The following is a 27,997-nucleotide window of genomic DNA, read 5'->3' on the forward strand; positions in this document are numbered from 1 at the left end:
AATTAGTATTGTTTCACTTTTTGATGACGGCTAGTGCTATTCGCACCACTCGCAATGTGCCCAGTAAAGACTCCTTTTGCAATTTGTATGGAGTTACATGTATTAGTAACATATCTAAATATGTTGTCGACTCTTTTTCTATAAGATCTATTGCTCCTACTATTGGAATTATCTGGGTATCTTTCTTCCACATTGCTCTTGTTTCTGCCTGCAAATCCTGATATTTTATGACTTTGTGTCTCTCTGTATGCAGGACACTGTAGTCACTAGGTGTGGTAATTTCAATGATCAATGTTACTTTTGTCTTCTTTTCCTGGACCACTATACCTGGTTTTGTAGCATCTATCTTTTAAACTGTTGGCAATGGATGATCCCATGTGATGTAGACTTCATCATTTTGTATGATGCTTTGTGGCTTATATTTCCAGTGTTTTCCAGACACTTCAGTACCATAATGTTTGCACAGTCCCCAGTGCCACAGCCTCACCAGATTGTTATGCCTTTCAGTATACAGTCCTTCTGCCATTAGTATGTCGGAACCAGCGATGAGGTGTGCAACTGTTCCAATTCTGTTTTACAAAGCCTACATTGGTCTATTTCTCCCACATGTTCAATGGGCTTTGTAAACTAACGTGTACATAGCCCACTATCTTGGGCCGCCAATATTAACCTTTCATCTCTTGGTTTAAATTTGCCTATCCTTAACCATTCCTGTGTCCGTTCCTGATCAACATGAGGTTCTTCCAGAAGTTTTATATACTTGCAACTATATTTATGCTTTTTCCGCATTTCATGCCTTCTCTTCTGGTCCTTTACCTTATATTCTTTAGTTTGTTTTTTGGCACATTCAGTTGCTGCCTGATTTTTATCATTCCTGCTTGATGCTGATATGCTTCTGCTAGCCTAAGCAGAGAAGTCATCTTAGATTTATTCTCCTCATGTTTCAAAGCTTTCGCAACATTTGGGTCTTGTGAAGTCAGCAGATATGTGTGGAGTCCCACGATTGCAGATCTATACATGTAATCAATTTCAAGGAGGCCTATCCCTCCTTCAGATTGGGGAATATATAATCTTGGAATGCAGTGATTTTTATAAGTTATTTGGTGAGCATGAAGCATCCTTCTTGCTTTCCTATTTAGTCTATCCAACTTGTTTTAGGGCCAGTCAGTCACTCCAAAACTGTAAGTTAAGATAGGAAGAGCAAATTGGTTTATAGCTTGCTTTTTGCTCCTAGATGTCAACTCTGTTTTCAGGAATAATTTTAGTCTTCTAAAGTACTCTTTACTAATTTTTTTCGCATTTGTTCATTTTTTATTGTTGATCCTTCATCAGTTCCCAAATATTTATACACTCTCTCTTGCTCAGGTTCTTTTATATCAGATTCTTGTCCCAAACTGATGTTTTCTTGGTGTTGCAGTTTTCCTGATTTAAAGGTTGCTTTTGCACATTTATCAAGGCTAAATGACATTCTTATATCATCTGAAAAAGTTTTGACAGCTTGCATTTGTGATTTCAGTTCCTCATCTGATGAGCTATACAGTTTCAAGTCATCAACAAAGAGAAGCTGAGAAGTCTTTGCACTTTGTTGTTTTCTAGGAGCCGAATTATAGCCATGGCCTAAGCTGTTAAGTAGATGCTTAATGGATTAAGGGCAAGGCAGAATAGCAGAGATGACAGAGAGTCACCTTGGAATATCCCCCTTTGGATTTTTATCCCTGGAATAATACGTTGTCCTTTATCATGGCTTAATTGCAAAGTGGTCTGCCACTGTTTCATGGTCACTGTAATGTAGTCGATCAGTGTAGGGTGTATCTGATACATTTTTAAGCACTCTTTTATCCATGAATGTGGGATTCTTTCAAATGCTTTTTTTGTAGTCAATCCACACCACACTTAAATTCTTCCCCATTTTACACTTCTCTATGGGTCTATATCACATAGTCGAAGTTATGTAACTTCGAACACCTAATAGTCGAACCATTATGTTCGAAGTTACATAACTTCGACTACCTAAAAAAAAAAAAAAACACAACGGACAACAAAATAAACTGTTGTAAGCAGCACACCCCCCGCTACGTAAATATAACAACTTCGAGATCGCACCACATTGAACAGAATGGAAACCTCCGCCTATGGAGATTTTCATTCAAACGCTCAAACTTTTACAAAATCGAACGTATGGTCTCGACCATATGTGGTTCGAACTTGTAAAAGTTCAATGACATGATAGGAACCCCTTCTCTACTATGACTTTATTTAACAGCAAATGATCCTTTGTGCTGTATCACTTTCTTTTATTGCCCTTTTGTTCTGTTGCCATAATTGAGTTTCCTTCTAAATGACTATAAACTCTGTCATCAATTCCAATGTATAGTCGTTGGAAGGTAGGTTATTGGTCTATAATTTTTAGGGTAGCTTGCAAGTTCACTCTTAAGTAGGAGCATTGTTTTTCCTGTTGTTAGCCAGGTTGGTGTCTGTTTGGGGTGTGCATATAAATAATTCTTACTCATGGCTAAATCTTCGTGCAAAGATGTTAATACTTTTAACCAGAAGTTAGGTACTGCATCTGGGCCTGGGGGGTTCCAGTTAGAGGCTTTTCTTAACTGTGTTTCAAACTCTCTGGTTGTTACTTCATCCCATTTCATATCCTGTACCTTTAAACTTCTTATTCTTTCTTTTACTTCTAGACATTTAGCTTCTTTGTTATTTTCCACAGGATCTTCATATACTTCTCCAAAATGTATCTATTTCTTCTTTTTTGGTGGTTTTTCAATTCCTTTTACCTTATTTCCCAATTCTATATAAAACTTTTTTGGGTCATCAGTGAATCGTTCATTTTGTACTTTTCCTTTATATCTGTCTACGTATCTTCTAAGTTTTTCTGCCTGTGCTGAGATTTTTAGTTTATTATTTGTGATATTGCATGATAGAGCCTGATCTGTTCTAATATTGTGCATTGTTTTATCATGTCTATCTTTCTGAGTAATTTTGCTGATCTCTTCCCTCTTCTTTACTCTTCTAATAATGGCACTTCTTGTCTAAGCTGCTTTATGGTTTTCTGTATTCGATACTTCCATGATGGTATTTAATTTCTCCCCTTTCTCTTCCTTACTACCCTGTGTTCTTGTGGTAGAACTTTATCAGTTATTAGTTTAGCTGCACAGTAATATGTCCGGTTTACTTTTGTTATATCGCATGAATCTCTAGGGACTTCTGACTTTTTGGGATTATTGACCTTCTGCAGTCTATTTTTTTCATTGATCTTAATATGTTTGTCTATCTCTATTAAGTCAAGCAACTCTTCTCTTAGCTCAGTTTCTTCTAAACTGAGGGCACATTTTTTGTTTTCCATTTCTTGCAGGCATTCTATAGAAAGTTGTATTGTATCTTCCTGTGCCACATTCTCTTCAATTTCTTCCTGTGCCATCCGTTGCTCTGCCATATGAGAAGTCACTGACCTATCACTCCTCAACATTAACTGCATCAGAGTTTCCACAGTTTCCTGTTCCTTCCCTTGCTGTCCAGGTTCAAGCGAATGTTTATACTGGTTTTCTGTGGAAGGCTCCAAAATATCTTCATATGGCACCTGACTAAATGCTTCCCATTCCACTGGTTTCCCCTTAATTTGAAATTCCATTCCTCTGTCCTGTTGTGGTACTTTCTGAATTAGATTTTCTACACAGAATCCTTCACTTTGGAGGTACTTCATGGCCTCAGTTTCTATTTCTTTAACTTCTCCATTACTGATCTCCTTTTCTGCTTTTCCTCTTTGTCTTCTTATTTTTATATTGTAAAGTTTTCCATGGCGGATTCCTTTAGCTGTATTTCCCTTCAAATATCTTTGGTGCTGCCCTTTTTGTATTGATTAGTTTTGCTTTCCTCCTTTGCATAGATATTACGCCATAATAGATCTCTTTTTCTTTCCCATGTCCATATTTCTTCTTTAGATATCTCCTGATCTTCCTGTTTCTTCTTACTTTGGGGACTCGTTCCATCATGCTATGATGTAACCTGTGTTCGATCTTCTACATCAAATCCTTCACTTTGCAGGCATTCCATAGCTTCAACTTCTATTTTTTAACTTCTACTTTACTAATCTTCTTTTCTACATTCACCCTTTGTGATACTATTTTTTTTATTACGAAATTTTCCATATCTGGATGCCTTTGTCTGTATTTCTCTTTGAATATCTTTGGGGCTGCCTTCTTTATGTTGATTAATTTGGCTTTCGCCTTTACATAAATATGGTACTGTAAGTACTTGCTGAAATGTTATCAGGTCATTGTTAATAATTTCGTCTCCTCCCTGTGCTTTGTTTGGATCCAGTTTGTGCAGTTCTTTTTTTATATAATTTAATTTGATTCCAGTATCTGGGGTTACCTGGATGTCATTGGGACAACTTATCACCCGTTTTGTGGAGCCAAACTGTTTTCCATAAGATTTTGTAAATATATCTATAGCAATGTAATTTTGTATGTATGTATTGTATTTTATGTATTGTATTATATTTTTTATTACTGAAATTCTTAGAGGTCATCGACTCCTTCAACCTCTATTTTTGTTCTTTCCTAGACATCAGCTGTAAATATATACTGTACACAATCAGTGATGCCACTTACTTTCAATTGTAATTTTTTTTAAACTGTATTTTTTGGTGCTCAATCCTTTTTTGTTTTTGTATATTTCCTTGTTGTACTGTTTCACTCTTAACTACTGTGTATAAGTTAGAATATATCATTTTATTTTACTGTGAATGTATTTATGTAAATACTCTGGAGCTTTTCTCCTCGGGTCTCCACTGAAAATGGGCTTCTGGCCCATTTGGACCAACCTGGTTAACAAATGTCAAATAAAATAAATAAATACGTAAATATAATCTGTAGTGCCTGAGAATAAATTTTAGAATCTGCACACAGTTTATCAATTTGTGTGTGTTTTACCCCTTCCACATCTTATGTATCTATAAAAAGGTTTCCTATTATGTTCAGTATCTTTATATAAACTTTCTTCAAATATTTCTTGATCTTGTATCAGCCTATGCTTAATCTTTTTTTCCAGCTTGTTTATTTCAGTTTTCAAAGTTGTAGTTTGGCCTCTCTTCCATTTCTTATATTTTTTGTCTCTCACCTTAATCAGATATGTTGTTCTTATGGAAATGCATCCCCCTGATGTTGTATGCCTAGATCCTGATGTTAAACATTTTTTTTTGCACTCAAACAATTTCCGTTTCAAAAATTTCCACATTCCATCTGCAGTTTTTCCACTGAACACCTCACTCCATTTAGTTTTACATAGTGACTGTTTTACTTCCATATAATCTGTAATTAACCTTCTGTGCATTGGTTTAGATTTCAGTTTGGCAGAATTATCTAGCAACAAATTAACCTTTATAACCCCATGATCATTGCACATTAACGCTGGTAAAACTTGACTTGAAGTAACAGTAACTTCTTTAGAAACACAAACAATGTCTAGCATGTTCTGTCCCCGGGTAAGTTTTTTTACAATATGAAGCAGTTGTTGTTCCTGAATATACGTTGTGAATGATTTCCTTACTAACGTTGTTAAATCAATATTATTCCAGTCTGCATCTGATAAATTTAAGTCCCCAGCTAATATTATTCTTAATCTCCTGTGTTTCATGCAAGAAATGTATGAATTCCACTAGGTCATCTGCACTTGACTTTTGTGGTCTATACACTCCAGCAATGATTATATGTTCCAGGGTTGTCTTTACTGTCACAGTTGCGCAGTGTATAGTATTATATTGGGCCTTCATTATTAGCCTTTCATCTTTTGGTTTCAATTCATCTGTCTAACCATTCCTGTGTCAATATCTTGGTCAAGGTTGTTCCAGGAGATCTCTGAACTTGCTACTATATTTATGGATTTTCCAATTTTCTTTCCTTCTTATTTGAACCTTTGTCCTTGTATTCTTTCTGGCACACTCAGTTTCCGTCTGATTTTTGCCAACTTTTGGTTTGGCAAGTGATGTCCATGCCAATTTGATACTGAAATACTTCTGTTAAATAAAGCAAAGATGTCTTGGATCTGATGAGGTCAGCAGATAGGTATGCAGTCCCATGATTGCAGATCTAGACATGTAATCAATTTTAAGGAGGCCCATACCTCCTTCAGTGGGAGAAATATGTAATCTTTGTATACACCTTTTATATATTATTTGATAAGCATGAAATAGTTTATTTTTCTTGTGCAGTTAATCCAATACTTTTTGGGGCCAGTCAGTCACCCTAAAACTGGAAGTTAGAACAGGAAAAGCAAATTAGTTTATAGCTTGGACATTATTCCCAGATGTCAAGCCAGGCTTCAGCATTATTGTTTGTCTTCTGAAGTATTCGTCATGGTATTGGGTTTGGAAAGTGCACCTAGTCCTGTGTGATTGTGGATCATGTTTGTGTAACTCAGCCAATGTTATTTTCATTGGGTCGAATTTCAAATTATATGTGGTCATGGTCTCAGGAGGCTTAATGTTGAATATATTGCAGACTCAGGTGTCTGATGGAATGACAAACCTTATGGATGCAAGACATATCAGTAAATATGCTCTAAAACTGGCATTATGCCAACCACTATACCAATTCCCAATAAATTAGTAACTGCAAGAATACAGTTGTTCATTTATTAACAAATTTCCGAAAGAAACCATGCAAAAATATTTTCTAAATAAGCAGTGTAGAGAACTGAGTCTGAAAAGTGAAAGAGCAGCATGTGATCATCTTTCATGAACAGGCAAGAGAAAAGGGTGGTTAAAATGTTATCATATTATACTTGAAAGACAATGCAATTTTTCTTAGTGAGACTTTTCAGAAGAAGGTTTAATTGCTGTAGGAATGAACTTACCAACTACTTCTTGATGTCACAGCCTTCTTTATTGCAGTCTACTTAGGAATAAGACATATATATATATATATATATATATATATATATATATATATATGTATGTGTGTGTGTGGGGGGGGGTGTGCGTGTGTGTGTGTGTGTGTGTGTGTGTGTGTTCTAAGGAAGTGGCAGATGGGGTTAAATATTGTCTTCTACAGGTGAGAGATGTTTTCTGAGAGTCACAGACCAGGCATGGCTAGTAATGGCTACATAACTCTGAAGAACTGATTTGATTTTGTCAGAATAAGGCATCGATAATCATTCTGCTTCCTTCTTCCTTAGCTGTGAAATTGCAAAAATCTAAATGGATGGCAGTAGGCAGCCTTCCATGGACTAAATAGATTCTGACAGACAAGTTAAGAAGATGTGGAATCCTGAAGCAGCTGAAACTAGTTTTTCTTCTAAATGATTAAGCAAAAAGGTTGTGTTCTAGAATTCCATAAGTCTGAGGATGTAGCACCTTGGCATATTCTATCTGCTCCAAAGTATAGCTGTTCTCACATCGGTTATGTATGTGGGGAATGAAACCTCCCTGAAAAAAATGCTTTAATGATATAGTAGCAAGCTTCACTTTTTTTCATGTTACAGTTTATTACTCCAAGTTTCAAGACTCATAACAGTACCATAGCTAAGGTAGTGCAAAGAGGCGGTCGCCCTGGAAGCAAGCTGTTAGGCGCCAGAATTGTCACCTCATAACACTTTCCAAATGAGTGCCAGTGTAGTACTGGCATTCATTTAAATAACATTGGCTGATATCATAGTTGTATAAATTAATTGCAGCATGGAGCAGGAAACTTTTATTTTTGGTTTGCATCTTTGGGATGAGGGGGACAGCGGTCTTGGAACTGCTCAGGATGCCAGTTGACCTAACTACAAATGTGACTTTCAATTTCAGATCCCATACATCTGATAGGGAGCCAATTATAGTACACAGTTATATATATTAGCTGAGGTAATCATAGTTATTGTTAATAAGAGGAGCATAGCTGCATTAACCCCTAAACTACTGAGCATTTTCAGAAGATCAGTCAACAGAATGCAGGCTTTTTGACTTTATTGCTCCTTGTATTTAAAAATGTCTAAAGTGGTTCAGCATTTATTCATGACATTTTTAAGTAGTGCTACTGGCATAATTATCTGCCAGACACAATTGGACAAGGTTACAGATGCCCTCAAACACAAAGTAACAACTGCAGCTTGATTTTATTTTTATATCTGTACCCCCCCCCCCCACACACACACACTTGTAGCTGACCCTCCGCTGCCCCCAAAAGTCTCCACTCTTCCAACAGGTCTACCAAACCTGACAGGCCTCCCCTGGACTTCAATAACCGTGGACAGAAAACAACAACCAAAATGGGTACACACCAGCAGAAGAAAACCAAGGTAGTCCAAAACACAGGTTTATTCAGAACATACAGTTGAGCGCTTTCATCTGTTACATGAACCAGACTTCATCAGAACAACTCTCTTAGTTAACACTTCCCTTTTATACCCTTCCTAATTAATCAATTACTCAATTTTAATTAATTCCATTTAAAAACACACACCCTGAATAAGTAAAAAAATGTTAACACACTTAATATACTTAATAATAAATAGTTGTACACTTAAATAACACATAAAACAATCTACAAAAAACAATCTATAAAAAACAACCATGTTTTTTCATCTTCAATATACTCGATAAACTGGTGCATTTATTTATACCTGGGTAAACGGTGGCATTCAACTTCAGCTGCCAACACAATTCACATGCATCTAGATGTTCAGGTGTAACCCTACCTTGTACATCATGAATAATGTGTTGAATAACCAAAAACCGAAACTTATGACTTCTGTGTTTCTCTGTATGCCTACTCAGTGCATTAGTTTTCACCCCTTTGACTATATCAGAGGTGTGTTCATATATTCTTGTTTTAAATGCCCTGGCGGTTTTACCCACATAAAATACAGGGCAATCTAAACATTTAGATAAATACACCACATTCTTAGAACAACAATTATAATGCGAGTGGATATATATTTTGTAACCATTCAACACAAAAAGATGATTTGTTTCTAAAAAATGCGTACATTGATTACACCTCCCACACTTGAAATTACCTCTTTTTTGATTTATATGCATGTCCTTCAAGTGTGTACCATTCATTTCCAGTAGGTTTTTAAAATTAAGATCTCTCTTAAATGTAAAAACTGATTCTTTCCCAAACCTACTTAACAAAACCTGATCAGCTGTTGGTACAGTCCAGTTTTTCTTTAAAATTGCACATACACTTGTAGTATCCCTGTTGTATGTGCAAACAAAAGAAAATCTACCATTGCTAAACCTAGAGATTATATCACTTGTTTTACTCATTGGTGCTGCACCTTCCATTTCCATCCTTCTTAAAATGGGTAAATAAATATTATTATTCCTTTTCCCAACTTTTTCGTTTTAAATTTTGGTCAGTAAGGGTTTAGGATAGCCCCTACTTATAAACATGCTCTCAATAAATTCAATTTCTTGATGAAAGCCCTCATCTCTTGTAGTCATTCTTGCTGCCCTCACCATTTGGCCTTTTACCATAGCTTTCTTTTGATGTGGTGGCTGGCAGCTAGAATAATCAAGATATGCATTAGAAAAAGTGGGCTTTTAAAAATCTTTGAAATCAGCATGTTAAGTTCTTTATCAACTGAAATCTCAACATCCAAGTATTGGATGACCTCTGCACTAAATTGATATGTAAACTTTAAAAATCCACCCAAATCTTTAATATTATGAAAAAAAAACATCTAATAAAGTTAAATTTCTACACCAAATAAAAAGATGCCATCCAAAACTCTTGTATATTTTGTAATATATTGAGCATAATTACTATTGAAGACCATATTAGATTTCCAGAAGGACATTACCAACTTGGAAAAGGTGGGGGCACATGCCGCCCCCATCTCCACACCAACTCTTTGCCTAAAAACTGACCTTCAAAATAAATGAAGTTATTGTGCAACACAACCTCCATTAAGGAAGCCAGTGTGTACACCTTATACCCTTCAAAAATGTTAGAAAGGACAATTTGTCTTTCTAGCCATTCAAGGCCTGTCACATGTGGAATCACACTGAACAAATTACACACATCCATGGTTACAAAAGAAAATTCTCCTGTCAATTCAGTATTATTAAGGTTGGATAAAAAATGCCAAGAATCCCTACAAATATAATCATAGGTTTGTAACACCTTTTTGAACTTCTCATCCAAAAATCTGGATATAAAAAATGTTTTTGATCTGTTAGAATCAACAATGGGTCTAAAAGGTGGATTTACCAAAGACTTATGAATCTTTGGTATACCAAATATACTCCCTATAACTGGGTATTCATTTTTCATATAATTATGTTCATCTAATGTAATATTGCCCTGAAATAGCATGTCATCCAACAACATGTCAATTCTGTGGTGAGCAATATTAATTTCATTCTTAGAAATTTGTTCATAAGTACCATCAGTTAATATACCATTCATTGCACATACATAATCCACCATATCCATCATTACCATCCCATTGCCTTTGTCGAGCTTCATAACCCACACATTTTTGTCACTCACAATATCCTCTAAAAGCCTTTGTTCATATAAGGTAAGATTGTCAAAACCCTGTTTTTTACTGTTAGACATTCTTAGATGTTCTCTCAAATCCAGTTCACACATTTTATCGAAGATAATTAATTTGTCGTGTAATGGGGATTAAAAACACTAGGCCATCTAATGAACACATCTTCATTCCTTTCCACATCTGATTATTAAAATATAAACCCAAGTTAAGTTTTCGTAAAAACAATTTAAAATCAATTAAAACATTCACCAAGTTGGCTCTTCTTGATGGCACAAAAGTAAAACCTTTTGACAAAACATCTACATGTGCAGACTCAATCGATTTGCTAGAAAAATTAAATACTTTAAAATCTCCCCCTGTGTTTAGTACAATATCAGGATGCATTTTGTTCGGTTCACTATTACTACTCTCCAAATTACTATGTTCAATAACAAACATGTCCGATAAATCATTTTCTATAAAATCAGATACATAACTAACATTCAAAGAATTTACATTTGCTAAACATGGCTGAACTTTTTTCACTTAACACTGGGTGTACTGTAACAATGTCAAAATCCTCAACATGCCCCAGGTTTTTCATTTTAACAGTTTGCATACAGTATATTTAGCTCCATTTGTACTACAAGTGTCTTCATTTCCAGATATAGAGTATACTGAAGCTTCAAAATTAACATCAAACCCACTCCCCAAGTCGTTATTTAAACCTGATGCATTGTCCACTTCTCCTTCAAACGCTGAACAAATAGGCGCAATAAAACCACAGTCAACATCAAACCCACTTCCTATTGCATTGTCTGCTTCCCCATTTAACGTTGAAAAGTTTTGCTCGATAACAACACAATTTGCCTTGGTAAAATAAACACAGTTACCTGTAAAAGAAGCAGTTAGTACACTCTGCGGTTGTTGTAACCCACATTCCATCTCTTTAGACGTGCTCCCTGGGCTTGACATCTGTCCCCATAACTCGTATCCTGATAACCTCTGTTCCTGGAACGTTGGGAGGAAAAATACTCCTGCTGTGCCTTATGTTGTAGCCGTTGTGAATTCCGAACTTCTGGTACTTCCGGTGTAGACTGCTGATGTAATCATCCCTCATACGTCAGATCGGCTTCCGATCCTCTCTGATTTTGATTGGTGAAATGCCTCTGATCATCCGAAATGCCGGTTAACCTTGGGTACGCCCTCCCTTTTCTGTAGTCGTCTAAATCTCTTTGCAGTTTATTGCACTTCTGAGTGAAAATATTGTTACAAACATTTTCCATCTGAGTAAAAGCTCTGTCAAAAGAAGCTTTTAGTTGTGAAAAAAATAAATCACTAGTAATGCACTGAATGTGCTCCTCCAAAATTGTTAACTCGTCTATTTTTAAGTTGTATTTAACCATTAATTTAAGCACATCCAAACCTGCAGAGTTAAATAAATACTCCAATCCCTTTAAAAATTCTTGATTGTTAATTGCAGAATTTGGTAAACAACACACTCTAAGCCCCTTAGGGACTTGTTTTAATTCAGTGTTCCTTTCAAGATACTTATTCTCAAGCTGAAGCTTTTTATACTGTAATAAAGAGTCCTCAAACTGTTTTATTCGCTCGGCTAAGGTGTGAACAGTAGTCACTGCTTTCTTAACTGCCCCACCTTCAGTATTGTAATTAAAAGGATTTGTTTTCCAAATTCTCTGATACATGTTGTCAGAAAAATTAAGGAAAGTACCATCCGGATAAGTTGGGTCAATGGTAACCCCAAACTACCAAATCCCTGTGACTGGGGGCTTGAGTTATTTTGCAGTTGAGCAGAAATAACATTAAGTTGTGAACTCATGTGTTGCAAACGGTCCATAATATCACTATTGGTAGCTGTACCCGTATTCTGCACTGCACCACCAGGTCCACCTCCACTAGTAGATCCTTTAGACATAATAACCATGGACAGCAAACAACAACCAAAATGGGTGTACACACCAGCAGAAGAAAACCAAGGTAGTGCAAAACACAGATTTATTCAGAACATACAGTTGAGTGCTTTCATCTGTTACATGAACCAGACTTCATCAGAACAACTCTCTTACTTAACACTTCCCTTTTATATATGTGTGTACGAAGGGGGAGGGAACATAGGTCATAACTAAAAAATGCTCCTCTGCAGCATTAAGTGATGCTGTCCTGATGTACCTCAGTCTCGTCACTAGTGCAGAACATAGATCAGAGAAAGTCTAGGAGAGACCAAAACACAGGTTTATTCAGAACATACAGTTGAGCACTTTCATCTGTTATATGAACCAGACTTCATCAGAACAACTCCCTTACTTAACTTTACTTTATACCCTTCCTAATTAATCATTTACTCAATTTTAATTCATTCCATTTAAAAACACATACCCTGAATACGTAAAAAATGTTAATACACTTAATATACTTAATAATAAATAGTTGTACACTTAATTAACACATAAAACAATCTATAAAAAACAACCATGTTTTTTCATCTTCAATATACTCGATAAACTGGTGCATTCATTTATACCTGGGTAAACGGTGGCATTCAACTTCAGCTGCCAAAGCAATTCACATGCATCTAGATGTTCAGGTACAACCCTACCTTGTACATCATTAATAATGTGTTGAATAACCAAAAACCGAAACTTATGACTACTATGTTTCTCTATATGCCTACTCAATGCATTAGTTTTCACCCCTTTGACTATATCAGTGGTGTGTTCATATATTCTTGTTTTAAATGCCCTGAAGTTGAATGCCACCGTTTATTCAGGTATAAATGAATGCACCAGTTTATCGAGTATGTTGAAGATGAAAAAACATGGTTGTTTTTTATAGATTGTTTTATGTGTCATTTAAGTGTACAGCTATTTATTATACATGGTCAGGAATGTTCCTGTATGCATTTCCATCCTTTCCACTGATTTCCAATGTACATATAACAATACATAAGAAATTAACAGAGATAGTGGTAAACCTCTTTAGCGCAGGCAAAGTCAGTTCTTCCTTTTAATCAAATTGGCCAAGAGCAGTTACCACAAGCTTCCACAAAGACTGGATCTGCTGACACACTAAAGACAAATGGTACATCCCAACTTAGAGCAATTGAAACCTAAAGCCTGGATGAATCTGTTTTGATACCTTTTAAGCACATCTTTCATTAGGATATGCAGCAGGTATTTAAGGAGGCAGGAAAACCTACAACTAGGTTTATGAGTGGAATAAGTTTTCTAGGTGGTGACTGGTCAGTAATGACAGTCCCAAAGGGATTTCTACTCCTCTGGTTTTGAAATACTTGTGCGGACTAGTAAGAGATGGTTTGTCATATACTTTATCAAAGTGCATTGTGCAGCCATCTCAGCTTGTCTGCCCAAGGATCCCCCTGTTTTGTCTCTTCTTGTTGTGAAAGAGTTTATGAAAGGAATGTTATGCAAGTGACTCCCTCAGAAGCAAATTCCTCCTCCTTCTCCCTGGGATATCTACTTTGTTCTTGAAAAATTAATCTTGCCTCCTTTTGAACCTACCCTGATTTATGGTTCATTAGTTTGGTGATGGTTTTACTCATTGCTCTGTCATCTGCAAGGTGAATCTGTGATCTGCGAGTGGTCATGGTCGGGCAGCCTTAGCTGCTTTTTCACAAGGACAGGGTTATGCTATGTACTGACCCATTATTCATGCCTAAAGTTGAAACTGAACTCACCTTGAATCAAGCCATCTTCCAGTGTTCTATCCTAAAGCAAAAAAAGAAGGGAGAAAACATTCAACATACCGTAGATGAACATGGACAGCTCAGATGCTACCTTAACAGAACAAAACCCTTTAGGAATACTGAACAGCTGTTTGTCTCCTATACTGGGGCTAAGAAAAGTCAGCCTGTCTCTGAGTAAGTTAGTGCACAATGGTTGTCCTCAACTATTGTTTTTTGTTACTACTACCATGGTAAATCTCCTCCAGGGAAGGTTATGGCTCATTGACTAGTGCTTTATCCTGTTTAATGGCATATTGGAAAGGGGTGGACTCTAGAAGCATTCTTGAGGCAGCAACATGGTTCCCAAAGCACTGCAAACTGGATTCCTTTTCAAAGTGCAGGTTAGACCTTGCTAGGACTAGTCTCAAGTGGCACCTATATCCTTATTCTTCCATCTCCCAAGGAGGGTAAGCTTTGGCAATTTACCCAATATGCCACTGAAGCAGTGGGAATGATGAACATAGTAGAGTTGCATAAGTCCTACTTACCTGTAATAGTAGATGCTAGAATTCCTCAGTGCCTTAGTGGGAGCAACCATCCACCATCCCTCCATCCCCCGGATAATGCATAGCTGAGATACGTTTCAACTTCTTTAATTCTGTTGTTGCTGGATTGGGTTTTATATGGTATTGTGACTGGCTTTGAATTTACTCTTGCTATATTTTCTGGTTTCAGATACTTTCCTTTTCTGTGGAAGTGAAAAAGCTTCAACACTCACTTCCTGTGACAGCTGAAGGCTAACTTCTCAAGTTATGCACAGTCAATCATCTGACACAGGAAGAGAGAAGAAGGGAAATCTGAGCTTTTGAAAGCAGACCAGTACTGGGTAACCTCGGCAGAAAACCCAAAATGCTGCTGAGGCAGTGAGGAATTTGAACATCTACTGATACAAGTACATAAGACTTACACAACTGTACTTATCAACACCCCACCCTTACCTAGCTGATTTGCTTTTACTGTTCTGGTTTCTGTGACATACAGAAGTGCTGGTTGCACCACTGCTTTGTACACCTTACTTTTTAGCTTCTTTGGCATTCTGCTGTAACACACTAATCGTGACACTTTGCCTGCAGTACCTTTGATTTTAGCTTTGACCCCTCATTCAGAGTTTCCTTCTCCTCAACCACATTTCCCAGATACTTGAAGCTTTTAGCCTGTTCCACTATTTTGTTTGCTGTTTCAATTTTCTGATTATTTTGTTTCCTCCAAATGCTGCCATCTTAACTGCCTTGTCTGTACCCAGTTTTATTCCATGTGCTCTCAGTTTTGTATTCCAGTCTTCTATCCTTTGCTGAAGTTACTGTTCAGAGTCTTGTTGTAGTGCCACATTGCCTGTGTACAGCATCTTTGTTGACCTGTTCCCTCCAACCTGTTTTCTGATGTAGTTCAACTCCAGTGTAAACAGGAGTGGACTCAGAGCTAAACCCTGATGCACACTCATTCCCACTGGGAAAGTCTCAGTGAGTCTGAACACTATTCATACTCATATCATTGGTTGCTTATACATAGCCCTCACTAGTTCTGTCAGTATTTGTGGGACTGTGATATATCACAGGACTGCCCAGATCACATTTCCTAGAACCTTGTCATATGTTTTTCCATGTCTAGGAATGCCCAGTTTGAGTGTTTCCAGCGTCTTCCCCACTATCTCTCTCACTGTAAACATTTTGTCATTTGTGCATTCTGATCTGAATCTGAAGTGCTCATCTTCCATCTTACTTTCAGCTATTCTGTGTATTCATTTATCAGTCACTCTATCCAGCAATCTCTTAAAGTATGATAGGAGTCTGACACGTATGTACTGCCCACACTTGTGAGTAAACCCATTTGTTTTTGTGGAGTGACACTAGAATATTTATTCTCCAGTCATCTGGACTATACCTCTATATCTATATGCATGTGAGTACCCTCAGGAGCTGTTTTTCCCCTAGTACACCCAACATCTAGGTCATATCTGCTATGATTTCATCTGTGCCTGCTGCTTTCCATGGTTTAATTTTCTTTAGTGAACTTCATACTTCATCTAGATTGGATATCTTGTCCTCTGTTTTGGATTGTGCATGCATCAGTATAGCTTTTGCTGTGTTGACTTCATTCAGAATCTTCTTGAAATACTCCTTCCAGCAGTCCTTGATGTATTCTGAACTGATGAACGGGTTGGTGCTGGTGTTCCTCATGAGTGGTGCCTGCCAGCTATTTTCTTTATCCTTCTTTCTTTGCCTTGCAAACTTATTTTTCTTCTTTGTGCCAACTGCTAATTTACTTTCAAGAAACTGATAGAGTTTCTCTGTCAAGCAACTTGGAATACATTTGTCTTTGCAACTGCTCTGTTAACCTGTTTCTTAGCCAGACAGAATCCCTTCCTAGCCATGTTCACTCTCTCTTCCATTTCTTTCTACATTCTGCCATTCCTTTGATAACTTCCTGGACTTCTCCATACACTCACTAGCTTTCATGATGTACCTTATTTCCATTTCTGGCTCTGACACATATCTGTTGTGTGCAGTTCACACATGATGATTTAAGATGTTGCCATTCTTCTCTGGCCTGCCAGATTTCCTCTTCTTTCTGAGTTACTGGAGCTATGCGTTTTTCCTTGAAGTCCCATGCTTTCATTCCAGTTAATTTCCAGATTTTCAGATTTTGTAGTCTTTTTTTAACCCTAGAACTTTCTCTGACTACTGCTTGTAGCTGATTGTGACCACTGGAGGTTTAGGCTGGTGGGCAACCATTTCATTAGGGATAACTTTGCATTGTCTGATTGGACCCCTGTACTCTTTCTGTACTAGGATTCTTTTATGTAAGTGTATAGTGCTGTGGGCAATTTGTACTGTTACCCCTGCACAGAGATCCACCTGGTTTCATATAAGAAAAAGTGAAAGAACAAATGATCACAGGTCAGTTTGTAAATTTCAGACACATTGCTGCAACCCCACTAAAGACTTGATCAACCTGTCATTTGCTTTCATCCACCAGCAGTCCCCTCAAACAGATAGCCATTCATGATGATCACACAGTAATGTATTTCAAGTTACTGGTGCAGGCCCCCATCCAAGCCCCAACATTAATTGTAGTAAAATTAAAACAGAAATGTAGCTATGTCTTGCAGTGGACAATGACTGCTGTTAATACTACCCTCAGATCTGTCTGGTTCCCTGCTATAAGTTAAATAAAAAACACATACATGCAAGAGAAAACTGTTACAGAAAGCTGCAAATCTGTAGCTCCTGGTAGTCTCTAGCTATATGACTAATGATTGCTAGGAGAGCATTGCAATCAGTTGATAAGAGCAACTGATGACAGGTCCCTAGAGTGCACAGTAATAGGACATGAGTTGGCTACCCATGACCTGTTACTATTTTGTAGAGTAGACTTAGGAGGTCATGCAAATAAATGGCATGACCTCACACTTCTTGGTTAAATTCCCGCATTGCTTTTAATGGGAAGCTGCGGGGTTATAATTTGTCTAGTTTAGTTCCTCAAAGTACTCTGAATAGTTGTTAGGTGAATGTGCAGAAACAGCAGACACAATTTTCCTTTCTGTTAGTCATATTATGGAGACCCTATCATTTGCTGGTACAAATTACACCTTAAAAGTACCCTGTCAGGGGCTTCTGCGTATCTCCATATTTCCTTAGGGCCTTTGGTGAGGATAAGTTTCAGAGAAGGAGAGAGTCTCCTTACCTTGGGAAGTCTGTTTCTAGAGTGAATGCTATGTGTAGAGGTAAAACCTGTTACACAAGCTTCAGTTCCTTCTCTGGCAGAGAGATGACTTTCCTTAAGAGTCATTTTTCATTGCCAGGGTCTTATCCATATTTTTCCATCCTGATCCTCTGCGCCACTTTTCTGGTCTTGCATCCAAACCACCACCCTTCACCCTACTGTTGGTAAACCTAAACAGTGGCTCCATGCAGCTTTTCCAGGCTGAGACCAGCTGTACAATGTGGATTACCCAACCTCCAGGATCTATCTGGTGAACAGTACCTCCAGGCCTTATTCATGATAGTTCCTAATATGTCTTTTCCTGTTGAAATTCTGTGATTCTTTAAATGTGCTGTTGTAGAGGGTATTGAGGTTGTTGTTAGGCTGGCCCGTCCTCTGTGACCAGTATGCTAGGGATGTTTCTGCTACAGATAAAAGCTGCAGACCACATAGGTCTAATAATCAGGAGGTTAGAAAAAAACCCACTACAATAAGCTTGCAATCCCAGGACAGGACAGACAATATATGTAAGCATAGTCCTCAAGATTCAAACAGGTTTTATTCTGGGTTATCACACTATAAGTAATACCAAAGATAAATATTTTCATAATACTGCAAGGACAGTTACAAATATTTCCAGTAGCATTTTTGTTTAAATTTAGAGAATGTCTTTGGTAAGCTTTTCTGGCAGTACAGTTTCTGGTTCTGACCTCCATGTCCTTGCCAACACAATTTAAGACCATATACTCTAATCTGCATAATAGTTCTTCTACTAGTGTCTACATTAAAATAGGTTTGACTGTTTCGTACTTTTATACCCCATTATTAAAGCAGCTTGTAAAAATGTCCTCTTTCACCTTTAATGCTAACGTTAACAACAAACTATTAACTCAGGTTTTTAGAAAGCACTCTCATAGAAAGAGCAATTGCTGAGAATGTTACATGTAAGCTGGAATCTTTGCACATTATATTTTATTGGCATTTTCTAATCTTAATGCCCTTTCACTACCCAGCTTTCTATTTTAAAATAATATAGGGACATCACGGGATACAAAATAAATGAAAAAAAAACGAGTTAAGTTAATTATACTCCTAGTAATTTTATCAAAAAACAACTTATGTTTTAAATGTAATACCACAAGTATAACATATTTAAGCATAATAATATGTTTTACTGTTCTGGAAATCATTAAAAAAAGCTATATTTTTTCAAAGTTAAATCATTTGTATTATTGAGGACTGGAGAATTATTTTGTTTCTGCTGGAACACAGGATATTGTCAATAAAGATGATATTAGTTTCAAAACTTTTATATTTTATATCTGTGCTTTAGGGCCCAGGCTTAGAATCTATTATAACATATTGAATCAAAACTATAAATTATTTCTTAAGGTTGCTATGTAAACCCAGGATTATGTATCATCCTCATTTAGACCCCCCCATCCCATGGAGGGCTAGGACTTCCTTACTTGAAAATGAATGCTGTAGCGGCATAGCAGCATTTATAGCCTTTCTAATTTGGTTAAGCCTGAGCAACAGCTAGCATGGAAAATTTTAGCTTAACAGACTGAGAAGAAAATAAACATATTATTAAGATGTGACAACTTTTTTAGAATTAGAATGTTAATTTTAAATTTCAAATACTGAAATTGCCTTTGAGAAATCCTTTAAGATCTAAACAGATATTGGTCTCCATATCAGTTGCTGTCACAAAAATTCATATTCTGCATTATTGAGATACTTAAGGCCCTGGGTCATTTGAGGTATTATAAGTGATATCCCATTTTAAGTTCAATGAATGTAATACCTTTCAACCTACAAGCATTTACGATTATAAATATTGACAACTCTAAATAGGACCCTAGTTGTTTCAGATGGGAACAGAGATGTCTACCTTAGTGAACCCGGTCAGCTAATCGTTCAGGCATAGTTAAGTAAAGCATATACCTTGTTTCTCTTAGCTAGACATTGTAAAATATTAACTGTAAAGAAAAAGAATAACTTAAAGTCTTTATGAAAAGTACATAATATAGCTATTTCAGGAAGGGTGTAAGGATTTCCACTTCAGTGAGCTGCTTCATTTAATCATTCAGAATAGTTAAGTAAAGACTGTGCCTTACAACTCCCAGCTACATGTTGTAAGAAATTAAATGTAATGAAAGGGAATAATATAAAATCTTTATGAAAAGGCTATGATATGCGTATCAACAAGCATAGCAAACATTTAACTAAAGAGAAAACTGTTTTTTTTATTGTAGCTCAGATTTACCAACCTCTCCAGTTTATAAACTATTTAAACAGAAGATAACACAAAGGTATGTTTGCAGACGGCAAAGAGTAAACCATATGCTATTTGAATCCATGTGTACTACCTTTTATTTTTTAAGTGCTCCTCTTCCATGGATAGGCTGCTGGAAATCCATATTTTACATGTTTGAAAACCTGTTGACAGCAATTAAAATTTTGTTTTGAAAAGGTATGGAGAGAATCCATGATAATGAGGCAGTAGATTGTAATTAAAGAGTGCAAGATCCCAGCCATAAAATGTATTACAGTAACAATGGAACAACAGGCTTCCCAGCTCAAACGTACTGGTTAGACACGGTCTGTCAAACATATAACATGAGGACAACATACGAGATATAGCCCTTGAAACATACTAATACCTACCTAAAGGAAGCTGTTAGTCGTATCATACATTGTTTCAAGAAACAGCAAGTATAAAGACTACATGAGGGCTGGTAACACATCCAGAGTGGCTGTTACTTATTGAGCATCCCGATGAATGTCCGTTCTTAGGTGGAGTCAGGAGTGAATAAGCATGTTTATTATTTGAGAGTCTGTGTGTTTAAAGTGCAGAAATATAATTTACAATTAAACATAGAGTATCCAACTCTAGTTTTGTATTCTGAAATTCATTTTGTTTCTCAAGTCAAGAATCCTAAAATAGTATGTCCACATTTCTGCATGACACTGTGAAAGAAGCCTTGAAGGTATTTAACACTTTTAGCTTTCTGGAAGAGGAAAAAAGACAGCAGCAATTGGAGATAAGTTCTGTACTTCTTCTTTTGAGCCTAGAAAAAAACTGACATTTATTGACCATCTGTTCTTCACAAGGGTATAGAATTCCTCAGGGTTATAGATATTTGATAAAGAATCAAGCTAAGGCCTGCAAATTTGGTTAACTGTATTTACCATTTATGGAATAGACTGACCTTAGATATCAAACAGAATATGTCTCTAGTAATGTTTAAATCCAGTCTGGATAACTATATGGATGATCACAAATTTTCAACTGCTACATGTGGGGAAAGTTATGGGGACATAATATCCAAGTGTGGCAGTGAATACAAGGAATAAGTATTCTTGTCCCTTGATTAACCAGTTTAGTAGATGCTGTGTTATAATCAATTTACAAAGATCTGTAAAAGAAAAGTGTGGTCAGAAAAGTTTGCATTTTTGTTGGTGCTACTGATGTGCAAAATACTGATGCAGTAATGTCTGACAATGCATTTGAAGTGGAAACAAGAATACAGGTTAGATTGTTGGCCAAAAAATATGAAAAATAATAACCAAACTGCTGAATTTAAATTAAACACAAGTGCAGAATGTCATTTTGTCTGAATATGATTTTGAAGCATTGTAGCTAAAATACACAGACATTAGAGCTGTGCATCAGTAGTAACGTTCAATGATCCAAGTATAGTCATTGGGTCAAAAACTGCAGACATATTATTGTTTAAAAAATGCATTTCAAATTACAACACTTAAGGAAGTTAATTCTCCTAACATTCTAAGTAGTTTGGATTGTGAGAAGTTAAGGGGTATTAAACAAATTCGCACTATAAAAGCAGAGGTTGAACATGTTCCTGTACAGACTCGGGTAAAGCCACATAGTCACAGAGACATCTTATATAATGTACAGAGCCATGAAAATGATATCCTGTCATAATTTTGCTAATTTATTTACAAACCTTGGACGTTTGCTAGGAGAAAATTGTATCTGAATAAATCCTGATGCTACATCAGTGGAATGTGCTGCTGAGAAAGCAGCTGTTAAGAGTAGAACTTAACAGTATTTGAACTCTTTTTCTCAATCTGATGTATGTCCACCATTCATTTTATGATAATCCAAATTCCTCTAGGGTCTTGAATACTGTTTGTCTTCTTGCCCCTCCCTTTCCTAACACTCACTCTCCTTTTTTTTTTTTTTTTTTTTAATTTTCTTTTATAATTTTTATTCTCCTTTTTCTTTTATTGCTCTACTTGTTTCTTCCCATTGAATGCGCCTCATCCTTATTCCTCTCATATGTCTCTTTTCCTTGTCCCAAGTCAATTTACCCAATATCTTTGGTGTCTACTCATTCATTGTGTTATATTTTCCCACCATCCTATTTGTCCTGCCTCCTCTTGCCTTTTGGTCTACCCCTTACTCTTTATCCTCTTTAGTAGGTTATATGCTAAGACTTACATGGATATTTGTGAGAGTCCCTAATTTCCATTTTTTCATATTCAGTCTTAGCCTGTTTTTTGCAACCCTTTTCCCTTTCTTTTTCTTTATCCACTCTTCCGAGTCCTTCTGTAATTTTAGTTGTTTTGTTTCCATTGGATCCACTGTCAGGTTTCCTAGTACATGTGATGTAAGTGAGAGAATCATCATTCTGATCATATTGATTCTACTTATTTTTCCATTCCCATCTCCAAGCTGTTATCTATTGTATCATTAAATGTGTGTTCTACATATACTCCAGGTGTTACTCCCTGTTATAATTGTGTCCTACTCATCTCTTTCCTTTTCCTTCCCCTATACTGACCACCACTTTCTTTTTACGTTGAATCTGAGCCCCGACATCCTTTCAAACTTTGCAAAACTTGTCATTATTTATTTTACTGCCATCTCAGTGTTCTGTACCATAAGCATGTAGTAATCCACATACTTTGGGAACCTTGTCTTTTCTTCTGTTCTTCCCTCCAACTGCATTAGCGTCTTCACAACTCCATTCTCAGCACTTTTATTACTAGTCTGAAGAACCCCAGGGAGAGAGGGCACCCACATTTGGTTCCCTTCTCTATGTTTAGTGCACTGGAAATTTTGCCATTTACCACCATTGGAAATGCCACCATTTGCCACCAACTCTGTTTCTGGATCATTTTCATACATTTTCCCCCATTTGTCTTTTTTTTTCCTAGTATCTCCCGGAAGAATTCTCATCTGACTGTGTCAAAGGCCTTTTATAGGTCAAAAAGATCATCCCTACCTGTGTTCCATTATTTTACTCTTCTTTGTCTATCAACTCCATTATAGCCCACAAACTAATTCCTGTCCTTCTTTCCTTTTGGAAAGGCATTCTGCCATTCCTATATTATTTTCAGCAGAATCTCATCTAGTATCCTTGCAAGCACTTTTTATTAAGGTCTGTAATTCCTTATGTCATTTGTGTCTCCCCAGTCTTTCAAAATCACTACCACCCTGAATGTTTTCATTGTCTCTTTTATTTCCACTTCAAAAAATCTTGCTTTAATTAGGGTTGCCACCTTTTCAAATGGCCAAAGTGGGACATTTTCAGGACACACATCAGATTTTACAGGCCGACACATACCCACGGTCAGTACAAAGGATAGAACTTAACTTTTTTTGCCTAAATAAAAGCTTATTCTTGCAGCACTTTAGTTGCTTATTCTGTTTCTTGTAACATTTAGGTATTTTAGATACAGAAATAACTATTTTATGCAACTATTACATAAAATATGGGACATAATTATGTCCTACAATCTCAGGACATTTGCCATTTTTAATATTTTTTGTCAGGACACAACTGCCCAAAGAGGGACTGACCCTTGCAAAGTGGGACAGGTGGTAACCCTAGCTTTAATGGGGTAGGATCCTTTGTAGTCTGAACAACTATCCCTCCCTGCACTCTACTGACACTTTATTTCCTCTGGTTACACCTGGCTATAGCAAACCACATTGCCTATGAGACATCTCCTTTTCCATTGGAAGTACTTTTCTGTAACCTCATCTTATGTGCAGATGTTGGGGAGAACTGAGGGCTAAATTTCAATTGGCCGTCATATATAACCAGTTTAGATTATTTTTCTGTATATGCCGCAGCTTAGCTATCCTTTTAAATCATCTGCATTTAGAGAACAGGATTAGTATAACAGTGTATCCACTGTGATATATCAGCATCTTTAATTGTACAGCTGGAATACAGTTTTATATTCTTAAACAGTTCACAAGCCTATGGATAGTCTCCAGCAGAGGATACTGCACTGAAAATGCTGTCTCCTGCCCCTCCTTCTATGTTAGATAACTGTCTTTTGACGCTCATTCTTTTCACCCCGATTATCTCTATCCATACCAGGTCTCCATCCTCTATGCCAGTAAAGCTTGCTTAGGTATATTTAGTTCAGTCATCTGCAGTGCTATAGGAACAGTGACTTGAGAAGAGGCACTGCCTGACTCATGCCTGTTGTTTGGTCTTCCAAGGTCAATACATGATTTAAGAGAAATATTATGTAGAGTCTGTTTGGTGTAACATTAAAGCCCCACACTTTGTTATAGCTTATCCTCTTTTTCTCCTCTGACTCTTCAGGTTTAATATAATGTTGTTGTTGTTTTTTTATACACTTTGTAATTTGCAGAAGGATAATGCATGTACCTGAGTAGTTTATTATTCATTTTCTGTCATTATTACAGGGAGAGAAGGGTGAGAGAGGTCCTGAGGAAGAGATAGGTGAAAAAGGAGCTGAAGGCCTAAAAGGAAAAGAAGGGCCTCCCGGAGATCCTGGAATCACAGGTGTTCGGGTGAGTAAGGAAAAACAAATTATTATTGCCTTTCTTAATGTAACAGAACTCAAGTACTATCCAAATGAAGTACAAATCTAACTGAAAGATTGTATTATCAGTTCTTCAAGTGTGAAGTTGCTTGTCAAATTTTATACTTGGAAGCATCAGGGCCTTTTAACTTCATCACAGGATATGTCAAACATGATAATGCTTTCTGAGATGTTCACTTTTTGTTTGGTGAATAGGTTAGTGCTGTAGCCTGCAAGAGAGCTGAAGAGCTTTGCAAAAAGTAGAGGCCCTAAAAAAAAAAAAAAAAACGCAGTAGTTTTCTTTTACAAAGGTTACGTACCAAACTGTCACCTGAAAGATGAAATTCTCAGTCTGTTTCTCCATCATAGGAAAGTTCCTGATGAATATAAAGAGTGCTAAGATTTTGGAAGTTAGAGTTAGATAAACGCAGACAAAGTTGTGCGCGTGTGTGTGTGTGTGTGTGCGTGTGTGTGTGCGTGTGTGTGTGTGTGTGTGTGTGTGTGTGTGTGTGTGAGCACGTGCGAGTGTGAGCTTCGTGCCTTTCTACCTTGCTTTACTTACAACCATGCAGACCTATGCAAGTTATGAAACAAAAAAAAAAAAAATCAAAGTTTGGAAAATTATTAACTATATAAGTTTTGTATTCTGGACAAATGGAACTTCTCCAGACCTGTAAGAGGTAAAGGCATATCAGGCTAAGACGATGAACCCTGGAAACAAAGAAGTAGAAAAGCCCTGTAATAGTGACTGACATGTCCAAAGACTTAAAATGTAAAATCTTTTGGAGGCTTCCAAATAAGCATGATGTGAAGCAGAGGTCATATAGTTTATTAGAACATTGTAATCTGATGTTGTCCATTTTCGTCTGATTCAACGTTTGGGACTCAGATCTGGCCTCTGTAACTTCAAACCTTTGTATCCAGGGCTCTACTCATAATTCCCTGTCAGCTGTCAGAATACCCCAGATTTCATTTGTCCCTTTAACCAGAAGGTTGCAGAGGCTCTGAGCTCATGCTTTTGGGGATAAGTGATTTTCACTTCTCTTCTATTAATGACTTTAGGAATGGCTTCTCTCTCTCTCTCTCTCTCTCTATATATATATATATCTATATATATATGTAGGTTTACTATTAAAATTTCGGGATTGAGATATCCGCAGATAAAACATTCAAAACACAGATGTTTGAATGTTCATTTGGCCGAACATCTCAATGTCCGAAAGTTTATATTAGCTAATGCACTGTGCATTTGCTAATATAAATTTGAAGAACTGTACAGAGATTGTGGTACAGTGCTGTTTGGGAAATTCTGGCCTTTCTTCACTGTAGCGTGATCTCAGAGTTGGAATATATAGTTAGGGGGTGTGGGGGCCACAGAGGGCGTGATGTTAGGTATAGGAGTTTACTTTACATTAGCTCCTACATGGACAGCATGTGTTTTCGAAAACAATGTCAAATCTGCTGAATCCGATCAGTGGATTTGACATTGTCACTTGTTCTATTTTTTGACTTTCAAGGTTTACTTTTGATATGTCTGTCGAAAATTATTTTGATGTTCGACATATTGATAGTAACAGATATACATATATAGATATAGTTTATAGGCTGTATCTCTTCTCTTCTCCTATATAAAAAAATCCTTCATCCCATTATATTACTTTAATTGTTTTTGGTAGTATTTAACTTTTTTTTTATTTCTAGCTCTTTGCATTTACAGGTAAGAGTAGTGATTTCTAATCTTACATTTGTAGAGTGTCCAAACTTTGTACAGTTTTGGTCAAGAGTTTTAAGAAATCTGGAAAATGTGGCCACGAGATTCCTCCACAAGACCCTCACTCCCTGTGTGTTTATTGTTTTGGAGCAGTGCACTTGAATGTGAGGCCTTTGCTTCTTTTGGTCATAAACCTCTTCAGAGCAGAAGAGACAAACTAATCTTGAAGAGGCTCCTTCCATCAACTTAAGAGTTTTCTTTTGTTTCCTCAACAGCTTCTGTCCTGAAAGAGAAAGAGAAAGGAAAAGAGAAAGATAGGGAAACTTCAAAGGTGAAAGAGCCATCTAAAGAAAAGACTTGTGAGAGCGGCATCAAAATGACTAGAAAATGGTCGCAGAACCCAAAGTTTCAGTGGGCCAAATATCAAAAATACTAAAGCTGTCAGATCTGAAGCCTCAGATCCATTCTCCATCTTCATCCAGGCTTTTCACCCTGGATCTGATTAGCCCTTGAATCCATTCCCCCATTCTAAAACCATGTATTAGGGCTTTGTCAGTTGCGTTTTCTAGGTCTGCCCATTGTTTGAGGAGTCACACCTAAGCAAATGTTGGTGGGATGATGTGGAAACTTCTGTGGTTGCATAAAGAGTTGGGGGTCCCCCGAGCCCCATTCCCTTTGGTAGAACTGGGAACATCACCATTGACCCTCCCCTGTTTGACTCCAGTGCAGGTCCATCCTTCAGATGTGAAGCCTTCAGATCCAAAGAACTCTGGAGCACCCATGCCATCCACATCAGCCCAGTCTTTCTCAACTCTGAATCTATCAGATTGGGAAGAGAATCGGAGCCAAAGCTTCAGAACCAATGTCCAGGGAGAGGGTTTGACTCTAAAGTTGTACTCTACTTGAGTTCCCAGTCTGATTCAGACCCATTGCCAGATATTCCCCAATGACAGTGCATAGAAATCAGACATGTAGGTGGAAGCACTTGGATTCATCACCAGTGTCCATCATAGAAGGCAAGAATTTGGAGGAAGGTGAAGGTTCCCCTAGATCCCCCACTGTAGATGTTCTTTTGGAGAAAATCTTGAATTGGGGGGAAAATGGGGTTGGTCCACTGATATGCTTTCCTGGCAGAATACATATTCCTAGAGGCTTTTGGAACTGGCAATTACACATCATGGGTGGTCTCTTCCCCCAATGCTGTTATTGATGTAGTGGCTCATCTGAAAGGAGCCTGATACAGCAGAACCTTTACCCAAGAAATCTGATAGGATCCTGCTGGCCCCCAAAAGACATATTATACTGGATGTTGTGGTCATAGCAGCAGCTACAAAGAAGGACATCTCAGAGGAAAGTTTGTCTGCCCACCCCCCTAATAGGGAATCCAAAACCTTGGACATATTTTCAAAATGGACTTAAGCTTCAGCAACTTTTTCTCTGAGAGAGCTGAACTACTTGGTCCATATTATTTGGTTCCAAAGAGATTTGACCAAAGAGATCACCATTTCTCCTTCAGGTAATGTGCCAGC

General features: G+C 37.1%; 1 protein-coding gene across 1 annotated transcript in view; it reads left to right on the forward strand.

Moving 5' to 3' along the window:
• The window catches only part of LOC122790588 (collagen alpha-1(XXVII) chain-like), a 1,538,899-nt gene that overhangs the window by 494,566 nt on the left and 1,016,336 nt on the right, over window positions 1-27,997 (forward strand). The window contains exon 16 of the mRNA XM_044058114.1: window positions 24,639-24,746. Within this exon, the coding sequence (XP_043914049.1) occupies window positions 24,639-24,746 (108 nt within the window). The remainder of the gene's footprint in view (window positions 1-24,638; window positions 24,747-27,997) is intronic.

This window comes from Protopterus annectens, chromosome 16.part0 (assembly GCF_019279795.1).
Source record: "Protopterus annectens isolate FY-2018-M chromosome 16.part0, PAN1.0, whole genome shotgun sequence".
Lineage (NCBI taxonomy): Eukaryota > Metazoa > Chordata > Ceratodontiformes > Protopteridae > Protopterus > Protopterus annectens.